Here is a 21,935-nt window from a genome sequence, read left to right on the forward strand (position 1 = left end):
TTCTAAATGTGTCTCATATGTGGAACAATTCTAGAAGCTCACCCATATATGGTACCTCATCCCAGAGAAGTTACATATGATTTGGTCCACGATTTCTAATTGGTGTTGGTGACCCTGTGGTCAAGTGGGTACTCTACCACACGTTCTGGTCATGCCCCATGTAATTCCCATTATGGACACTAGTATTCAAACTTATTGAGCAGGTTTTGAAGAACTCTATATCCCCAGATCCTCTAATAGCTATCTTTCATATATATCATGGGAAACTTACTAATAACAACTGCTACATAATGGGGCTCATATTTATTACAACTAAACTACTAATTGCTCAACAATGGAAATCAAGTGTTATCCCTAATATACAGGCTATCGAAAATAAAGTACAAGCTCATTATGAATTCGAGACAGCAGGGGTCCCTTATTCATACTCAGTGTCCAACCCTCCGATTCATTGGTTCGGTTGAAATGAATATTGGGAGTCACAAACGTTCCTTGGGTTACTAAACTGAACTAAATAAAATAATGCAATATACCCAAGGCTTTATTGGCCACAATTCCCATTGCATAGTAATGATATTACTATACAACTGATTATGATGTCAATTTCTGTTGTGTCCTTATATAGACTGAATGTGATCAATTGTGTATTTGGTTGTGTCAATGCTCTCTATTCCATTTATGGACCTATGGTCTATTCTGACCTAGTGATATGTTTGCAATGCATGTACCTCTTCCAGTTACTTAATTTTGTTTTATTCCCCATTTATGTTTTTCTGTCTTTCTGAAAAAAATCATAAAAACTCATATTGAAAATAAAGAAAAGAATGTAAGATCTCATGAGCAGGGCCCTCTACCCTCTCGTTCTTCTCCTTCCTTATTACTTTCATCTACTCCTCACACCTGTTTGCTTACACCTTGTTGCTTGATTCGCTACAGATCAATATTGCGCTAGCAGCTGTGATTGTGCAGAGGTCGGCTGCAAAAATTAGCAAAATAATGCAATCACAAAGCAGTTGGCACAGCCATCATAGACGCCTACTACCACTCACATCCGTAATACCTTGTAGTGTTGCGTATACATCGGCCCCCCACGCAGAATTACAGGTCTGACCTTATTCAGAAATTGCTAACCTAGTCACGCGCAGTGAGTACACAAGCTGCATGTGCCATTGCAGTGGCTAATTTATGCACGCCCATGCAACGGCATTCAAACGGACAAGCACACCTGCGTTTCTTCGACCCCTCCTCCGCTACTCACTGTGATAGAATTGCGATCACTCACGCAAAAAGCCAATTCGTGCACTGCAATGCATGCGCAGTATGCACCATCGACCGATCTGCATACACTGTTGCGATCAGTTATCAGATATAGGTACCTACTAACCATGAATAGCATGAGCGCAGCATGTGGGCTGTGCACAAGACGACTACATGCTGTCCATTACCATATAAAGGCAGCAACCAGTTATACATTCCAAATGGGGGTAGTCCCACTGGGTCCAATGCTGCCACTCAGAGCACACACTCCCCTGCTCATCATATACGAATGACCAGTCAACTCTTCTTACCTCAGTGGAAGGTAATAAAAGAATACTTAACATTGTCTATTATTAAATCGGCATTAGATCAACACAAACTAGTAGAAGGTTTGATAACTCAGGAAACATCCTGGATAACACGGGTTTAGCACATAGTTACATATTTACCACTGTAAAATGTGTATCATGTCCATGCAATGATCCTAATGTAACTGCAGTGGTTCATATCTACAGTACAACAAGACCTAAATAAAATGTTTCCAGTCTACAGCAGTCAAAGTAACAAGTCCTCAAAATCATCACATGCATAAATCACAGGGCTGGTAAATTGTGATTTAGGCTGTGTTAAGTCACCAACAAACTAGGAATACAGACACCCCAGCTGCTGGGCATCTTTATAGCAGCACAGCACAATTTACATTTCTTAATCTTGCAAATGTACAAAACCACCTTAACCATGAGCACTAGGGGGCAGTATCACTAGGGGCAGTATCAGTCTACAGACACCGGAACGTGATGGAAATGTGTACTAGTAGTGCATTAGTATAGGTGACAAACACTGCAAGTGGTGGCTGGGAAACATCACTCTCAATTTGTAACCGTGGAAGACGCGATCATCGTTTCTCATGAAGTGCTCCGAGAGCAGCCGTGCAAGACCTGTGTAGTAGCGCAGTTATGTATAGAACATTGTGCATCTACTTCTGCAAAATCTTCAAGTTGTCCATTTTTTGTTATTTTCCACATATCCTTAATGTTGGAGACTATATGGAACAAATTATAGACAGTGCTCATTAGTTACAATTTTCCTTGCAGCCCACTGGCAACGAAAGGTACATGATTATTAACGTTGTTTTCCAGACTTTTTATACTTCAGCTGATTTGTAGCTGCAGCAGAGATCAGAGCTAGTTTGAGATCTCTCCCCCTACCAGGTACTAGCTGTTGACCACACCCTCGGACAAATGGTCACACCTGTTGCACATGCATACAGGTGACCCCAGCCAAATATACCCCCCATTATATTAAGCAGCTATTCCAGATACTAAGAATTCAGGCTGCTGCTTCCCCACTCTCAGTAACAAACTCCTCCCACCTGTTGGACACCCCCATGGCTAATAGTGCAGTGCCAGATTAATGTCCACATGGGCCTGGAGCTGAAATTTATGAAGGGCCTATTGTGTGCCGCTGCAGGGGGTGTGACCAGCGCTGCAGCAGTGTGACTGGTGATGTGGGGTTGTGGCTAGTGTGGTGTAGCTGTGATTTACATAGGGGTGTGGCCTGTGTTGTGGGTGTGTTTTGACTGCATACAGTGCCATAACCGCAGGTATGCGACCGGTGATGCTGCACAGAGCGCAGGGCTCTGTTTGCAGCACCATCACTACCCCATGGCCTTTGTTACTGGCTAGCAGGGTGCTTGCACCCTGCAGCCAGTATCACTGCTGCAGTACTGCCCAGACACCCTGCAGTCTTTGCAGCCTCCTCCGGATGCTCTGGGCAGTGTTGCACTTCCAGGTGCCGGTGGCCCAGGCCCCTCTACACGACAGCATGACGTCATGTGGTTAAGGGGCAGTGCCGGCACAGGGCGCTCTGGAGCCAGCTGTTTGTGTGAGACACTCTGGAGCCAGCTGATTGTGTGTGTGACACTCTGGACGGCTTGTATAAAACACACTGACCCGTTTATGTAAGCAATGTTTCAGAACTTGTATTTGTCATTTTGCTAATCCTGATGAAATAATGAATACAAGTTCTGAGACGTTGATTACTTAAATGTATTCTAGTGTGTTTTATACAAGTCGACAGTTATAATGTCAATATTCATTATGTTGACATTAAAGTTAATTTAAAAATGACTGTGAAAGGGTTAGGCCGGTATACAATCGGGAAACCGGCTGCCTTAATACCGATAGCCGGCTTCCCGACTGTCATATCCCGGCGAGGGTGAAATGCCGGGCGTCTATATCTAGACGCCTGTCATTTCCCCGACGGGAGACAGGCGCCTGGCATCCCGACCGAAGGGATGCCGGGCGCCGCGAGCGGACAGCCATTTAGGCTAGGGAGAGGGAGGGTTAGGGCTAGGCACTCCCGGGGGGGGACTTAAGGTTAGGCACCCCCCCGGGGGACTTAGGTGTAGGCAGCGAGGAAGGGGGGGTTAGGGTTAGGCACTTAGAGGGGGGAGGTTAGGGTTAGGCACGCCTAAGGAGGGTTAGGTTAGTTTATACTTACCTTAGTGACGATCGGGATTTCCAGCGCTGTCGGGCTTCAGCTGCCGGGAACTCTGCTTTTGTCGGCCATGCGGCCGGCGGTATTTCATACCGATTCCGGTTAGACCCTAGGGCAGGGGAACCTTTTCTCTGCCAAGGGCCATTTTATAACATTATTCGCGGGCCAGGTGCAGGCCACGCTCCCTCCATGTGACATTACATGAGGCGGGGCCACAATCCCTGGCGATTACAGCTATGCCTGGGGCATCCTAAGGATTTTCCAGGGAGCTGTAAGGGCTCCTGGCGGCACTGGTGCATCGACTCTGGCTGCACGGTGCTATTCTAGGCACCCTGGTAGCCAGATGAGACTAGCAGAGAAAAGTTCAGAGGGCCAGACCAAATGATTCCGCGGGCCTTATACGGCCCCCAGACCTGAGGTTCCCCATCCCTGACCTAGGGGAAGGTTAAGGCTAGGCTGCGGGGGAAGAGGATAGGTTTAGACACTGCACAGAGGGTTAGGCATTAGGGGAGGTTACAGTTAGATTGGGGGGGCGTGGCTAAGGTTAGGCCCTATAGGGAGGGTTAGAGGTAGGGATTAGGGTTAGGCTGTGCCGGGGCGTTAGGCACTAGGGGAAGGTTAGGCTGCAGGGGGAGGAGTGGGTTAGGCACTACAGAGAGGGGTAGGGATTAGGTTTAGGGATGGGAGTAATACTCATCGGAAGGCAGGAGCAGCAGAGGTCATGACTGCTGGGACCCGGAAGCCGCACTGGAGCTGCTACAGCCATCAGGAGCATGTTAGTGGGCCAACAGGGATGATATGTCGGCATTCCATCACTGTCTACATGATGAATGTCGACATATAATACCACACCCACTTTCGTCCCCATAAGTGTGCCTCAAACTCCTGTACCCTCTCTATTTACCAATGTGTGTGTTTATATATATATATATATACACACATACATATACACACATATATATATATATACACATACACACATACTGTACTTATGTATATATACATACACATACTGTGTATGTATATATATATATATATATATATATATATATATGTATATACATATTTATACATTATATGCTCCTGTACCCACCTAATTTAACACACACATATATATAGCCATGTAAATAAATATATATACAAAACATACATAAATTGTACACAGGGGCCAAACATTACACTGACCTGTGGAATGTGACATGCTGGGCTGAAGTGCCTTCCCTCCTGAACTAGGCGATTGGTCTGGTGCACAGTCACAGGACACAGCTCTGCAGTAGGACGTACAGGAGGCGGAGCTTAAGGCACATAGGGGCGGGGCTTCGACGGCCAGTAGTGGGCGGGGCTTAGGTCGAGCAGCCGAGAGGAGGGGTTGGGGGTGACAATGGGCTCAGCATCTGGCGGGAGAGTGAGCTGGGAGGTGAGTGAGCCATAAGTGAGTCAGCTGGGCTGTCGGTGGTGACAGGAAAAAAAAAATATTTTTTTTCCTGTCTGCACTGCAGTCCTTGCATCCTGTGGGCCTATTTTCAATGGGAGGCCTGGAGCTGTAGCTCCATCCGCCCCATTGTTAATCCGGCCCTGTAATAGTGGTCATACACACAATGTACAATATTTAAAAACGGGGTCTCTGACTAGATGTATATTAAGACTAAAGAAAAACATATTATACAAACATGTACATAGTGTGAGGTCACAAGAGAATGAATATACAGGAATAAAACAGCAACACGCAGGTAAGTGAAGATAGAAAAACTCTAGTATACATTTATTCATGCTGTATATATATATATATATATATTTTAACACATTTCTGTTTGCAAGGAGTATTAGTATGGCTATGTAGATACATCATTGTCATTTTGAAATCTGATAGTGCAGTGTATTTTCCAAAAAGGAAGAATTTTTAAGAAAAAAAACAAAATCACCTAGAAAATTTCCCTTGCCGCCTAAGTCAATGTGGCAATAATATACATGTGTAGACATCCCAGCAAATAGGAGCCCCTTTTCCAACAAACGAGGAGAGATGCTGCACATTACATTTCAGTTTTATGGACGTGTGAATTCTTCTATTCAACAAATCTTTTTTGTATAAGGCATGGGTATAAAAAACATAATGCACCATACAAGGCCGTGATGACCAGACTGATATATTGACACTATTCAGACTCATTAAAAGGTGTAACATATTCCTTACATCTGCATATATAAACAGAGAATTCCCAGCACATTACAATCACAGGTTGGACCCTACTGGCCAGTAATTGCTAGCAGCAGACGTCTGTAGTCTCCGCTTGTATCACTGGAAATCATGGTGGCAAGGGTCTTCTGGTACGTCTGTGTGAAGGCCTGTTTGATCTGCACAAGATCAATCTGGAAAAGAAAGTTGAGAGTTTTTGTTTTTTTAGTGTATCAATTTTATGGTACTGTAACCCACCCAACACAAATTGTTCCAGTAAAAGAAAATAGTATTTATAACTTTACTGCAGGGTAAATATATTCAAAAAGGGACACGGGGCAAAGATATTCAGATCTCTAATGTTAACAGTTATGGTAGTGTCTAATGCGTGTCCTCAAACCTCCAATCAGAAACAGACATTGACAGTTAGGATTTGGTCATAATTCAGCGCAATACTGAGAAAGGAGATAGTGTAATACGTACAAAAAAAAAAAAATAGGTCAAATCTTTCACGTGCTCTGTAGTATCTGCTCATTGACGATAGACATTTACAGAATATTTTCTTTTTAGGACTTTCTTCTCTGATTCTTATATAAGAACATAGCATTAAAAGCTCCATAAACCACTGCTTCTCAACTCCAGTCCTCAAGTACCACCAACAGGTCATGTTTTGTGGATGTATTAAATCATGCACAGGTGAGTTAATCTATTTTGCTAGGTCAAAAAGTATTCCAACCAGACCGAAACACTAAAAAACATGACTTGCATTCATGAGGGTTTAGATTGAAAACTACTGCCTTAAACCATTATTGGAATTAAAACACTTTATTTACAAAGATAAAGCATCAAATTGTGTATTACAGGTTGAGTCTCCCATATCCAAAATGCTTGGGACCAGGGGTATTTTGGAATATTTGCATACTATAATGAAATATCTTGGGAATGGGACCCAAATCTAAACACAATGCTTTTATGTTTTATATACACCTTATACACACAGCCTGCAGGTCATTTTAGACACAATATTGTGCATCAAAAAGTTTGTGTACATAAATGAAATTAATTTATGTTTCATCTACACCTTATACACACAGCCTGAAGGTTATTTTATACTATGATTTCTGATGGTTTAATGTACACAAACCTTGTTTAAAAAGCACAAAATAATAAAAAATAAAGGTTTCACTTTTTCAGTCATGCTAAAAATATTCAGTATTTCGGAATATTTGGATATGGAAGACTCAACCTGTATCACACTCATGACTATGCTGGTGATGGTATTAAGCCATTGAGAGATTACAAAAATATATATAAAATATGAGATATGGTAAGAACTTACCCTTGTTATCTCTATTTCTACGAAGTCCATAGGGTTCCACAGGATACCTTGGGGTATAGGTGTGACGTCAGTCGCAGGGCACCAAAGAGTTAAGCTTTCAGCCTCCCAGGATGCACTAGGTCCCCCTCCTATACCCCGCCCCCGGGCCAAGGCACCTCAGTTAGTTACCAAGCCATAGGCCGGAGGAGGAGAAGGAAGAGAGAGAACAAAGATCTGGACACATACAAGAATCACATTCTCACCAGAGGGAGACGGAAAACCGGTGACCAGAGCAAAGCCCATCTGCAGCACAGGTGCGACAGGGCGGGAGTCCTGTGGAACCCTATGGACTTCGTAGAAATAGAGATAACAAGGGTAAGTTCTTACCATATCTCATATTTTCTACTTCAGGGTCCATAGGGTATCCACAGGATACCTTGGGGATGTCCCAAAGCAGTATCCTTTAAGGGTGGGGACGCTCCTGTGCAGAAAGGAGAATCCGCCGCCCGAAGGAAGCATCCTGAGAGGCGAAGGTGTCAAACCTGTAATACCTCACGAAGGTATGGACAGAAGACCACGTAGCAGCTTTGCAGATCTGAACTGCTGAGGCACCACGTCGAGCTGCCCACGAAGGACCCACAGACCTAGTGGAATGAGCCTTCAGAGAAGGAGGGACCGGTAGGCCTTCATGAAGATAAGCTTCAGAAATAGCCATACGGATCCAGGCTGCCAAAGTTTGCTTTGAAGCAGGTCAACCCTTTTTACAGAAGCCATAGAGGACAACAAAGCGTCCGACTTCCTAAACAAAGAAGTGCGGTCCACATAAGTCCTTAAGGCCCGCACAACATCCAAAGAGGCCTCACCCACGGAAAGACCCGGTGAGTTAAAGGCCGGAACAACTATTTCCTCGTTAACCTGAAACTGGGAAACAACTTTGGGAAGAAACTCGGGCCGAGTGCGGAGCACTGCCCTGTTCCCATGAAAAACCAAGAAAGGGGGTCTACAAGAAAGAGCCCCTAACTCAGAAACACGTCTGGCTGAAGCAACGGCCAGAAGGAAAACAGTCTTAGCTGTTAGCCATTTAATATCCACTGAGCCCAGTGGTTCAAACGGCGGTCCTTGGAGAGCCCTCAGGACCACAGCCAAATCCCAAGGCGCCACAGGTGGAACAAAGGGCGGCTGAATACGGAGAACACCTTGCATAAAGGTGCGCACATCCGGGATTGTAGCAATCCTACGGTGAAACCAGACAGATAGGGCCGAAACCTGTACCTTCAAAGAAGCAAGGCGAAGCCCATGATCTAGTCCCGCTTGCAGGAAGGCGAGAATCCGAGACAGACGAAACTCCCGCGGTGCATAACCTCTCGGTCGACACCACTGGAAGAACGTATGCCACACGCGATGGTATATCCTCGCGGAAGACGGTTTCCGAGCTCGTAACATGGTACGCACCACAGAGCTGGCAAACCCCCAGGACCTCAGCATGGCCGTCTCAACAGCCACGCCGCCAAAGACAGCCGAGTCAGGTCCGGGTGAAGGCAAGGACCCTGAGACAGAAGGTCCGGTCGTAGCGGCAACCGCAGAGGACTGTCCACGGACAGACCCTGAAGGTCTGAGAACCAGTGCCGTCTGGGCCACGCGGGAGCTATCAACAGGAGCGTCCCTCCTTCCTGTTTGAATTTCCGGATTACCCGTGGAAGAAGGGAGACCGGAGGGAACAGGTATGCGAACCTGAACGTCCACCGGACGGACAGAGCATCCACCAGAGACGCCCCTTCGTCTCTTGTGCGAGACCCGTACACCGGCAACTTGTTGTTGTGCCGGGACGCCATGAGGTCGATTTCTGGAAGACCCCACCTGTCCACCAGTAGTTGAAAAACGTCCGGGTGCAGGGACCATTCCCCTGGATGAACGTCCTGGCGACTTAGAAAGTCCGCCTCCCAATTTAGCACTCCCGGGATGAAGACCGCTGATATGGCCGGAAGATTGCGCTCTGCCCAAACCAGGATCCGAGAGACCTCTACGAGAGCCGCCCGACTGCGAGTTCCTCCTTGCCTGTTTATGTAGGCCACGGTGGTAGCATTGTCCGACTGGACCTGCACCGGGAGACCCTGGAGAAACCGCTGTGCCTGCAGGAGAGCATTGAAGACCGCACGGAGTTCCAAGATATTTATTGGAAGCTCCGCTTCTGTCGGTGTCCACCTGCCCTGGAACAAGTGTGGACCCGAAACTGCTCCCCAGCCCCGAAGACTGGCGTCCGTTGTCAACAGGACCCAATTTGGAACCCAGAACGGACGTCCCTTGTTGAGGTGGGTCGTCTTTAACCACCACGCAAGGGACAGGCGAACCTCCGGGGTGAGCACAATCGTCTGGAACTTCAGAGACTGAGGCAGCCCGTTCCACTTGGATAGGATCAGGTGCTGCAGAGGTCTAGAGTGAAACTGGGCGTATTCCACCATGTCGAACACCGACACCATGGAGCCCAGTAACCTCATCGCCGAGTGTAAGGACACCCGGCGGCTGTGCAGACAACTGCGCACCCTTGACTGTACAGCAGAGATCTTGTCCTCCGTCACGAAGATCCTTTGCTGTCCCGAGTCCAATAAGGCTCCAAGATGCAGAATCCTCCGAGACGGGATTAGAGTGGACTTCTGCCAGTTGATTAGCCAGCCGTGCCGTTGCAGCAGTGCAATGGTCAGGTCCAAGTGGTGTAACAGGAGCTCTGGAGATCCTGCCACCAATAACAGGTCGTCCAAGTACGGCAACATGCGGACTCCTTGCAGCCGCAGAGAAGCCGCCATGACCGCCATAGCGTCCTGTATGTCCAACACCATGTAGTCCCCAGGTTCCAGCGCCAGAATGATGGACCGTAGGGTCTCCATCCGAAACTTCGGGACCCGCAAAGACTTGTTGAGTGCTTTGAGGTTGAGAATCGGACGATATGACCCATTGGGTTTCTGTACCAAAAATAGATTTGAATAGAAACCCTGGCCCCTCTGGGAGAATGGAACAGGCACTATAACTCCAGCCTGGAGCATAGTGTGCAATACCTTCTGCAGCTCCGTAGCCTTGTTCCGGTCTGATGGTAGACCCGTGGTGAAGAATCGAGCCGGGGGTCTGTGCCGGAAGGAGAGGGCGTACCCGTGAGAGACCACCTCCAGAACCCAAGTGTCTGTCGTAGTGAACGACCAACACCGGGAGAACTGCAGCAGGCGGCCTCCCACCCTGGGATCCCCCAAGGGGAGACCCGGACCGTCGGGCCGCAGGCTTGTCATCTGGCTTGGGGGCCGGACGTCTGGTACTCCATGCCTGTTTCCGGGGCTTGACCGATTTCTTAGGGCCAGCCTGTCGAGGAAACGACTGTGGTTTGGGCCTGCCCTGGGCCCTAGATGACCGAAAGGACGATGGTCCAGAACCAGAAGGAGCAGCGGCCGACGGGAGACAAGCAGATTTGGCTGCCGCCAGCGTGGCCACAATCTTATCCAGATCCGGACCGAAGAGAACTTCTCCGGTAAACGGCAACGCTTCCAGACCTTTCTTGGATCTGCGTCCGCCTTCCAGGATCGCAGCCACAAGGTGCGACGAGCAGCTACTGCTGCTGAAGAAATTCTAGACACCAGAGTACTAATGTCTAGAGCCGCCTCGTTGATGTAGGTGGCCGAATCACGGAGATTGCCAATCAACTCCGCTTGTTCGGCCGGACAGTCGGATTCAAAAGAAGCCTCTAATGAATCCGCCCAGCGCTCCATCGCTCTGGCAACCCAGCAAATGGCCATAGCCGGCCGTACTGCCCCCCCTGCAAGGGAATAAGCGGACTTCAGGCAGATTTCTACCTTGCGGTCCGTAGCATCCTTAAGGGAGGACATGGATGGCATCGGCAATGTGGCACTACGGACAAGACGGGTCACGTGAGAATCCACCTGTGGAGGGGATTCACACTTAGCAAAATAATTATCCGCGAACGGATAAGCCACCGCCAGGCGTCTCTGCGGCTGGTATCTTTTGCCAGGTTGTTTCCACGCCTCCTCTAAATGGTCCACCAACTGACCCGAAAGAGGAAAGACTGTGGCATCGCCCTTCACATCTTTGAAAAAGGCATACTTAGATTTAGCCGCTGGGGGAACTTCGTCCTCAATCACCAAAGCTGTGCGGACCGCCCGAATAAGTCCAGGAATATATACTTTGGACTTAGCATCAGCGTCCTTAGTATGGAAAGGTTCCTGATCGTAAGGATCCAGAATCTCCCCATCATCAGACGTCCCTTCGTCATCCTCATAAGGAGCGGACAGAGACGCCACCGGCCTTTTATGAGGCCGCATCACAGACTCCCCTTGCAACACATCCGACAAGTGCTGTACAGAACTCATCAGGGAGTTAACCCACGCTGGCTCCTGAGAACCCGGGAGCGGGGAAAGACTGTGGGGTACCACCAATTGTCGTGGGAACCCCTGCATGGGTGACGACACCACAGACTGCTGGGACAAACCCATCGGAGTAAACGCGGGCTGCGGAGCTAACTGGCCCACTAAAGCTGTTAACGCCTGAGCGAAACAAGCCCAGGGCGGCTCCTGTACCGGTGCTGTAACCGTAATAGGCCGCGCCATGGACAAACACTGCCGGCAAAGGCCCTCCGCGCTACCCTCCCCCTCCGCTAACGGTACTTTGCACGTGGTACACTGTAGCCGGAGGGGAAAATCACTTTCAGACATGATGGCACCACGTATGTGACCTCTCTCACCAATTAAGTATTAAATAGGCGAGAGACCACCCTGCAGCACCGCACCGCAAGGGCTTTAGCAGAAAGAACAGGGACAGTAATAAAGCTGACAGTTTAGAGAAGAATAGTTACAGGCAGCGCTAGCACAGTCACATACAATGCAGAGAAATAACAAATCCTGCACTAACAGCGCTGATCACTCAACTACACAGACACAGGGCCTGGTAGGACACAGCGCTGCATACACAGACCTGAGCCACAGCGGAGGAGAGGTATGCGGGGGGACCCAGACCACGATGCTTCCTTCCAGACTTCCAGCAGCGTTCACCATGCGTTGCAGAGAAGATGGCCGCCGAGGAGCTGAGAGAAGCTGGCCTGGGGGAGGAGCGCTGACACAGGACCAGTCAGCACAGTGCAGAGAGGGCTGTGTGCAGCGGGGGAGGCGCCGGCTGTGAGACAGGGAAGGCACGCTCCCCTGGCATGCATTTAACCCCTGGGACGCCGCAGCGCTACCGCTCTGCTGCGGTCCGCTGTCCCAGGGGGTAGTGGAAGCGCAGGTTGGTCGCTTGGCTCCACGCTGCAGCCAGTCCCCAGGGAGCCCCCTGCCTGGGGACTTAGGACCATGTGATCAGCGGGGACCCACCGCGGGACCCCGCTGCTTACCTCTGTCCCCCTTGAATCCGGCCATGGTCCGGAGCATCTGGGGTCACCGCTAGCTGTGACCCCAGACGCCCACCAGCATCCCCGGATCAGTACCGGCGTTCTGGTACCGGCGGGGTGTAGGGAAGACAGCATGGACGTCAGGACTGACTGTCCATGCTGTTCATCCAGATGTGCAGCCACAGCTGCATGAAGAAAAAGCTTCAGGGGCTCTTCTAGCCCCCACTCCAACAGGTGCACCCGACTCCGGCCGGGCACCAAACTAAACTGAGGTGCCTTGGCCCGGGGGCGGGGTATAGGAGGGGGACCTAGTGCATCCTGGGAGGCTGAAAGCTTAACTCTTTGGTGCCCTGCGACTGACGTCACACCTATACCCCAAGGTATCCTGTGGATACCCTATGGACCCTGAAGTAGAAATAATACATTTTTCATATTGCATTTCTCTTATTTCTCTCTCAGTACTAAGCAATGTGGCACCTGCTTCTTGTCTGTGACCTTTCTAGGTTTTCTTCCCTAACCCACCACTATCTTCCTCCCCTGAGATTGTGGAAGAGGAGCCATGTGGTGTCCTTCACTAAGAATTCTGGTCCAGAAATGTAAGAAATAAAGCAGCAAATGGGAAATTCTTTAGTTCAGTGGTTCTCAAACTCGGCCCTCAGGACCCCACACAGGTCACGTTTTTCAGGTCACCCAGCAGGTGCACAGGTGTGTTCATTACTCACTGACACATTTTAAAAAAAATGCACAGGTGGAGCTAATTATTTAACTGATTCTGTGAGGAGACCTGTAAAACATGCACTGTCTGGGGTCCTGAGGACTGAGGGCCTGATTCAGACCCGCTCGCAAGCGCTGAGCGGGTCGATGGTGCCCTAGTGCGCATGCGCACGAAAGAGGGAGCTCAGTCGTGCGCATGCGCGAGACCCGAATAACGACGGGGTAGCCGTCGTTATGGGTCTCGCACCAAAGGGGGCGTGCTGTCGATGGTGAGTGACAGCACGCCCCCTTTGGTGGGCGTGGCTACCAGACGGAGGAGTTCCCATGGGAACGCCTACCGTCTGGGTCCGGCCCCACTGACATCACTAGTGATGTCAGTGGGAGTGATTTTGGCTCTGATAGAGCCAAAATCACTCCAGGGCTTGCGGTCACCAAGACCCTACCGCAGGGTCTCGTCGCAAGCCCGATGGTCGCGATGGTCTTGACCATCATCATGGACGCTCGCATAAGGTGTGGGTGGTAATCCACAGCTATGCGAGCGTCCAAAAGGCCGGACGGAAAAAAACAAACAAAAAAACAAAAACACGCCCTGATTCAGAGCAGGCGCTCGTTCAGAGCGTCCGGCTCTGAATCAGGCCCTGAGTTTGAGAACCTGTGCTTTGGTTGAATGCAAAAAAACCTATATGGACAGTTCGGAGAAGTGGTGGTGATAGAGGAAGCATAAATCACAAGCTGCACATATTGCTATTGTCCAAGCACATGGCACAGTTTCACCAACCCATGAGGACCTGCAGAGTAGCCAGACAGAATTCCTTCTAAACCTCAACACACACCTATTGAGGATTACTTTCTTTACCTTTGCTAGCTGTTAAATATGAGAAAAGATGCTTATGAATTGCAAATAGACATAGTAGAGTCGTGAAGCCTAGGCCACAGACTGGCAAGTAAAGTGATGTTATTGTATGTTACACTGGGCCCTATGTATCAAGCAGTGAAAAGTGTGGAGAAGTTGCCCATAGCAACCAATTGGCTCCTACCTATTTTATAGACTGTACTTGATAATGCTACCTCATTGGTTGCTATGGCAACTTCTTCACTGGTCCACTTCTCCCACTCTTTTCGCTGTTTGATACATCAACCCCACTGTTTCACTATAGAAACGCAACTCTTAAAACCTGCCTGTGACAAGCAAACAATTCAGTTATTTTAATAGGTTACCTTGTTAACATTACAAAAATGTGTACTTCTGCACCCAGTAATGGAGGCTTATGTGCTGCACTCACAAAGTACAGACATCATTTCCTTAGTCTCCAGGCAGCAAGGAATTGAGCCATGCATACTTTTGCAAGACGACTCATATTCCTCCCAGTGATGTGACCATCATGGAGGAAGCATAATGTGTTATATACGGCTGCATCCAGGCTCGGACTGGGCTGCCGGGGAATCTGTTAGATCCTTGGTGGGCCCCACCATTTTATAGCCATGTCCTCTATTGCGGGGGAGCAGGGCCTAGCCAGGTCATTGGTGCAATGCACAGTGCAGCTGCATGCAATGCCGGGCAGTCATCAGAGGCTGTTGACTGACAAGGCAGTGGGCTGAAGGAGGGCTCCAGCATTTCCTGGAATCAGTGGTGACGTCAGGTCACATGCAGTTAGCAGGCGGAGGAGTCAGGCTGCTGCAAGCACTCCCTGCAGAGACATAGAGGAGCCATGTCCAGGCATCAGTGAGGGATAGATCCTCCTTTTGAACATGTAAATGCCAGTGGAAGATGTGTGTAAACAGGATTTTGGTACTTACCGATAAATCTCTCTCCGATTCCACAGGGGACACTGGAGCTCAAGAAAGTGGAGTATAGACGATGGTAGAGTAGAGCCTGGCACTTTAAATCATTTAGAAGTGTGACTGGCTCCTCCCCCTCTATGCCCCATCAGCCCCAGTTTAAGAAACTGAGCCGAGAGGAGAACAAGGACAACAGGAAAACGAGGAGAAGGATAAGTCCACAGAACGGACTGGTATAGTATATGCACACTATTAATAGGCACAATTTTAAGTAAGTCCTACAAGTTTATATACTATAGTGCAATTTTGGGTTGATTTTTGGGGCGTGGGTCCCCTAGATTGCTTTGGTTGGTCTGCTCCAGGGCATTGCATTATAACATTTTCCTTTCTGCACAATTTTAATACTTTGTTTCATTATATTTGTATTTTCACCTATCTATGCAGCCATAGCTGCTCTTACTTTTTCTACTTCACTTTTCTCACTATGGCAATGCCCTGGGGTGGCTAGGCTGCGCTGATTTAGGGGTGTCCTGCGCTCTGGATTTCAACCATAGTATGTTAGGGACCTACCCTAAAGAGGTTACCTGGCTATAGTGGGCAGGCCCATAACCTTGGCCATGACTGTGCTAAAAACCTCTATTGATTGCAAAATCTTATTGCATTTATATATTATCAGTACTTTGGAGTTGTGCACCTGCAATCTGTCTGTTTCTGCACAGAACGGACCAAGACACACTGAAGGAGAACAGAGGAACCCACTGCAGGGAACATAGGCAGTCACACAACCAGAGAATGAACCAAACGGCAGTTACGCAGTGCTGGGCGGGCGTCCAGTGTCCCCTGTGGAATTAGAGAAAGGGATTTATCAGTAAGTACCAAAATCCTGTTTTCTCCTTCATCCACTAGGGGACACTGGAGCTCAAGACAGTGGGAACGTCCCAAAGCTAACCTCCCTGGTGGGAAGCGCAGAGAACTTGCCAACCGAAACAGGGGCCGCTATGAAAAAGCAAGAGCTGAGGATCAAGCGTTGTAGAGCACAGGACACGATTAAAATCCTTGCGACCAGCCACAGAAAATCCACAACATACAGTGTAAGTCGAATGGAATGGGAAAGCGGCTATCTAGTGGACAACAGCAGATGAGATTTGTCAGAACACTGTAATCTCAGCCGAAAACAGACCAACCTGGACAGTTGGTAGCAGTGAGCCCCAACAAGACTTCAGTAGAGAAGGGCGGTAAAACTTGCGAAAACCGTACCAGAGGTTAAAACATGAAGGTGCAACAGTCGCAGACAGTAGAATCCCAGCACAAACTGGGCATAAACACACAATAAATTATAAAGATCGAGAGAGGTCTCTATCTATATCAGATTCAGAGCTGATCCTGTCCACAGACTTCTCTTACAAAGAGCCATATAACTAACAGTCGACCACGACCATTCTTGAGGTAAGGGTGGGGGGGGGGGGGGGGGAATGTTCAACCAGCAGAAGATCGTAGAAGTCTACAAAGAGTGGAGATCCCACTGGACATGAGGCAGAGACCTCAGACAGGAGAACAACCCATTGTGGAACAGAGGGATAACGCAGCAACTGTAGCCCTCCAGCGACTCCAGGCGAAGTCCAGCATCCACTTCGCCTGGAAAAAAAAAAAACCTCCAGCAGCAGAGGAAAAGAATACCACAGCAGAAAAACCCCAAACATGATGGAAGCGTGTAGACAGAACCAGCTTCTGGCCCAAGCATAATATGAAAACAACAGATACCCTAGCTGTTAAGAATCACGGATGCAACAGCCACCCTGGGAGAGAAAGCAACCCAATAGGGAATCATCCCATAATGCAAGGCTAGAGCACTAGGAGGACATGTAGAAACTAGCAGAATTGTTAGTGGAGACATGCAGGTCATACAACAGAACCGCATTCTATGACTGTACCTGAGAGTGTTCCATTAGGGATGTGTACTCATATAGAGAATATACATATACCCCCAAAAAATGGTCTGCTTGAACACTATGTACAAAAGAGAGGCCAATCATTACAGGACCTCCTAACTGTGAAGGTAGCATTATATTAACAGTTATAATGGTGAATTGGTTATAATCTAAAGAGGCAGATTCACAGGATATTGTAAGATATTAACCCTGTACCGATCAAAGTACACATAGAAATATCACATATTTGACAATGAATCCCCACTAGTGACCCCTGACATTTATAGGAGGTCACAACAAGAGGGATATAGAAACAATGTAACACAACCCAGGCCTGACCCTACCTACCTACTTGGCAGGTGGCCCTCAGGCCTTCAGACATAGTAGCTGTAACTGCAGTCTGTTGTAATTTAACTAAGTAAGCCCTGAGGATGAAATAATATGAGATATGGTAAGAACTTACCCTTGTTATCTCTATTTCTACGAAGTCCATAGGGTTCCACAGGATACCTTGGGGTATAGGTGTGACGTCAGTCGCTGGGCACCATAGAGTTAAGCTTTTCAGCCTCCCAGGATGCACTAGGGTCCCCCTCCTATACCCCGCCCCCGAGCCAAGGCACCTCAGTTAGTTATCAAGCCATAGGCCGGAGGAGGAGAAGGAAGAGAGAGAAAAAAGATCTGGACACATACAAGAATCACATTCTCACCAGAGGGAGAAGGAAAACCGGTGACCAGAGCAAAGCCCATCTGCAGCACGGGTGCGACAGGGCGGGAGTCCTGTGGAACCCTATGGACTTCGTAGAAATAGAGATAACAAGGGTAAGTTCTTACCATATCTCATATTTTCTACTTCATGGTCCATAGGGTATCCACAGGATACCTTGGGGATGTCCCAAAGCAGTATCCTTTAAGGGTGGGGACGCTCCTGTGCAGAAATGAGAATCCGCCGAAGGAAGGAAGCATCCTGAGAGGCGAAGGTGTCAAACCTGTAATACCTCACGAAGGTATGGACAGAGGACCACGTAGCAGCCTTGCAGATCTGAACTGCCGAGGCACCACGTCGAGCTGCCCACGAAGGACCCACAGACCTAGTGGAATGAGCCTTCAGAGAAGGAGGGACCGGTAGGCCTTCATGAAGATAAGCTTCAGAAATAGCCATACGGATCCAGGCTGCCAAAGTTTGCTTTGAAGCAGGCCAACCCTTTTTATGGAAGCCATAGAGGACAAACAAAGCGTCCGACTTCCTAAACAAAGAAGTGCGGTCAACATAAGTCCTTAAGGCCCGCACAACATCCAAAGAGGCCTCACCCACGGAAAGACCCGGTGAGTTAAAGGCCAGAACAACTATTTCCTCGTTAACATGAAACTGGGAAACAACTTTGGGAAGAAACTCGGGCCGAGTGCGGAGCACTGCCCTGTTCCCATGAAAAACCAAGAAAGGGGGTCTACAAGAAAGAGCCCCTAACTCAGAAACACGTCTGGCCGAAGCAATGGCCAGAAGGAAAACAGTCTTAGCTGTTAGCCTTTTAAGATCCACTGAGCCCAGTGGTTCAAACGGCGGTCCTTGGAGAGCCCTCAGGACCACAGCCAAATCCCAAGGCGCCACAGGTGGAACAAAGGGCGGCTGAATGCGGAGAACACCTTGCATAAAGGTGCGCACATCCGGGATTGTAGCAATCCTACGGTGAAACCAGACAGACAGGGCCGAAACCTGTACCTTCAAAGAAGCAAGGCGAAGCCCATGATCTAGTCCCGCTTGCAGGATGGCGAGAATCCGAGACAGACGAAACTCCCGCGGTGCATAACCTCTCGGTCGACACCACTGGAAGAACGTATGCCACACGCGATGGTATATCCTCGCGGAAGACGGTTTCCAGGCTCGTAACATGGTACGCACCACAGAGCTGGAAAACCCCCGGGACCTCAGCATGGCCGTCTCAACAGCCACGCCGTCAAAGACAGCCGAGTCAGGTCCGGGTGAAGGCAAGGACCCTGAGACAGAAGGTCCGGTCGTAGCGGCAACCGCAGAGGACTGTCCACGGACAGACCCTGAAGGTCTGAGAACCAGTGCCGTCTGGGCCACGCGGGAGCTATCAACAGGAGCGTCCCTCCTTCCTGTTTGAATTTCCGGATTACCCGTGGAAGAAGGGAGACCGGAGGGAACAGGTATGCGAACCTGAACGTCCACCGGACGGACAGAGCATCCACCAGAGACGCCCCTTCGTCTCTTGTGCGAGACCCGTACACCGGCAACTTGTTGTTGTGCCGGGACGCCATGAGGTCGATTTCTGGAAGACCCCACCTGTCCACCAGTAGTTGAAAAACGTCCGGGTGCAGGGACCATTCCCCCGGATGAACGTCCTGGCGACTTAGAAAGTCCGCCTTCCAATTTAGCACTCCCGGGATGAAGACCGCTGATATGGCCGGAAGATTGCGCTCCGCCCAAACCAGGATCCGAGACACCTCTACGAGAGCCGCCCGACTGCGAGTTCCTCCTTGCCTGTTTATGTAGGCCACGGTGGTAGAGTTGTCCGACTGGACCTGCACCGGGTGACCCTGGAGAAACCGCTGTGCCTGCTGGAGAGCATTGAAGACCGCACGGAGTTCCAAGATATTTATTGGAAGCTCCGCTTCTGTCGGCGTCCACCTGCCCTGGAACAAGTGTGGACCCGAAACTGCTCCCCAGCCCCGAAGACTGGCGTCCGTTGTCAACAGGACCCAATTTGGAACCCAGAACGGACGTCCCTTGTTGAGGTGGGTCGTCTGTAACCACCACGCAAGGGACAGGCGAACCTCCGGGGTGAGCACAATCGTCCGGGACTGAGACTGAGGCAGCCCGTTCCACTTGGACAGGATCAGGTGCTGCAGAGGTCTGGAGTGAAACTGGGCGTATTCCACCATGTCGAACACTGACACCATAGAGCCCAGTAACCTCATCGCCGAGTGTAAGGACACCCGGCGGCTGTGCAGACAACTGCGCACCCTTGACTGTAAAGCAGAGATCTTGTCCTCCGTCACGAAGATCCTTTGCTGTCCCGAGTCCAATAAGGCTCCAAGATGCAGAATCCTCCGAGACGGGATTAGAGTGGACTTCTGCCAGTTGATTAGCCAGCCGTGCCGTTGCAGCAGTGCAATGGTCAGGTCCAAGTGGCGTAACAGGAGCTCTGGAGATCCTGCCACCAATAACAGGTCGTCCAAGTACGGCAACATGCGGACTCCCTGCAGGCGCAGAGAAGCCGCCATGACCGCCATCACCTTGGTGAAAACACGTGGTGCTGTCGCCAGGCCAAAAGGTAACGCCCGAAACTGGAAGTGGTCGCTGCGGATTGCAAACCTGAGGAACTGTTGATGGCGCAAAAGAATAGGGACATGCGTCCTGAATAGCAGGCAATCGTCCTGTATGTCCAATGACACCATGTAGTCCCCAGGTTCCAGCGCCAGAATGATGGACCGTAGGGTCTCCATCCAAAACTTCGGGACCCGCAAAGACTTGTTGAGTGCTTTGAGGTTGAGAATCGGACGATATGACCCATTGGGTTTCTGTACCAAAAATAGATTTGAATAGAAACCCTGGCCCCTCTGGGAGAATGGAACAGGCACTATAACTCCAGCCTGGAGCATAGTGTGCAATACCTTCCGCAGCTCCGTAGCCTTGTTCCGGTCTGATGGTAGACCCGTGGTGAAGAATCGAGCCGGGGGTCTGTGCCGGAAGGAGAGGGCGTATCCGTGGGAAACCAAGTGTCTGTCGTAGTGGTCGACCAACACTGGGCGAACTGTAGCAGGCGGCCTCCCACCCTGGGATCCCCCAAAGGGAGGCCCGGACCGTCAGGCCGCAGGCTTGTCATCTGGCTTGGGGGCCTGCTTCCGGGGCTTGGCCGATTTCTTAGGACCAGCCTGTCGAGGAAACTACTGTGGTTTGGGCCTGCCCTGGGCCCTAGATGACCGAAAGGACGATGGTCCAGAACCAGAAGGAGCAGCGGCCGACAAGCCGATTTGGCTGCCGCCAGCGTGGCCACAATCTTATCCAGATCCGGACCGAAGAGAACTTCTCCGGTAAACGGCAACGCCTCCAGACCCTTTTTGGAATCTGCGTCCGCCTTCCAGGATCGCAGCCACAAGGTGCGACGAGCAGCTACCGCTGCTGAAGAAATCCTAGACACTAGTACTAATGTCTAGGGCTGCCTCGTTGATGTAGGTGGCCGAATCACGGAGATTGCCAATCAACTCCGCCTGTTCGGCCGGACAGTCGGAATCAAAAGAAGCCTCTAATGAATCCGCCCAGCGCTCCATCGCTCTGGCAACCCAGCAAATGGCCATAGCCGGCCGTGCTGCCCCCCCCCGCAAGGGAATAAGCGGACTTCAGGCAGATTTCCACCTTGCGGTCCGTAGCATCCTTAAGGGAGGACATGGATGGCATCGGCAAAGTGGCACTACGGACAAGACGGGTCACGTGAGAATCCACCTGTGGAGGGGATTCCCACTTTGCAAAATAAGTATCCGCGAATGGATAAGCCACCGCCAGGCGTCTCTGCGGCTGGTATCTTTTGCCAGGCTGTTTCCACGCCTCCTCTAAATGGTCCACCAACTGACCCGAAAGAGGAAAGACTGTGGCATCGCCCTTCACATCCTTGAAAAAGGCATACTTAGATTTAGCCGCTGGGGGAACTTCGTCCTCAATCACCAAGGCTGTGCGGACCGCCCGAATAAGTCCAGGAATATATACTTTGGACTTAGCATCAGCGTCCTTAGTATGGAGAGGTTCCTGATCGTAAGGATCCAGAATTTCCCCATCATCAGACGTCCCCTCGTCATCCTCATAAGGAGCCGACAGACGCCACCGGCCGTTTATGCGGCCGCATCACAGACTCCCCTTGCAACACATCCGACAAG

The 21,935-nt window shown here is 49.8% G+C and overlaps 1 protein-coding gene across 2 annotated transcripts in view; it reads right to left on the reverse strand.

The window, feature by feature from the left end:
- Positions 1-5,491: 5,491 nt before the first annotated feature.
- Positions 5,492-21,935, reverse strand: part of ANXA7 (annexin A7) — a 71,283-nt gene continuing 54,839 nt past the window's right edge. For both annotated transcript variants that reach the window (XM_088475874.1, XM_088475865.1), the window contains one exon: positions 5,492-6,123. In XM_088475874.1, coding sequence (XP_088332000.1) covers positions 6,001-6,123 — 123 coding nt within the window. In that variant the 3' untranslated portion in view covers positions 5,492-6,000. The remainder of the gene's footprint in view (positions 6,124-21,935) is intronic.

Source organism: Taudactylus pleione, unplaced genomic scaffold (assembly GCF_031769625.1).
Source record: "Taudactylus pleione unplaced genomic scaffold, aTauple2 ptg000016l, whole genome shotgun sequence".
In the NCBI taxonomy this organism is placed as follows: Eukaryota; Metazoa; Chordata; class Amphibia; order Anura; family Myobatrachidae; genus Taudactylus; species Taudactylus pleione.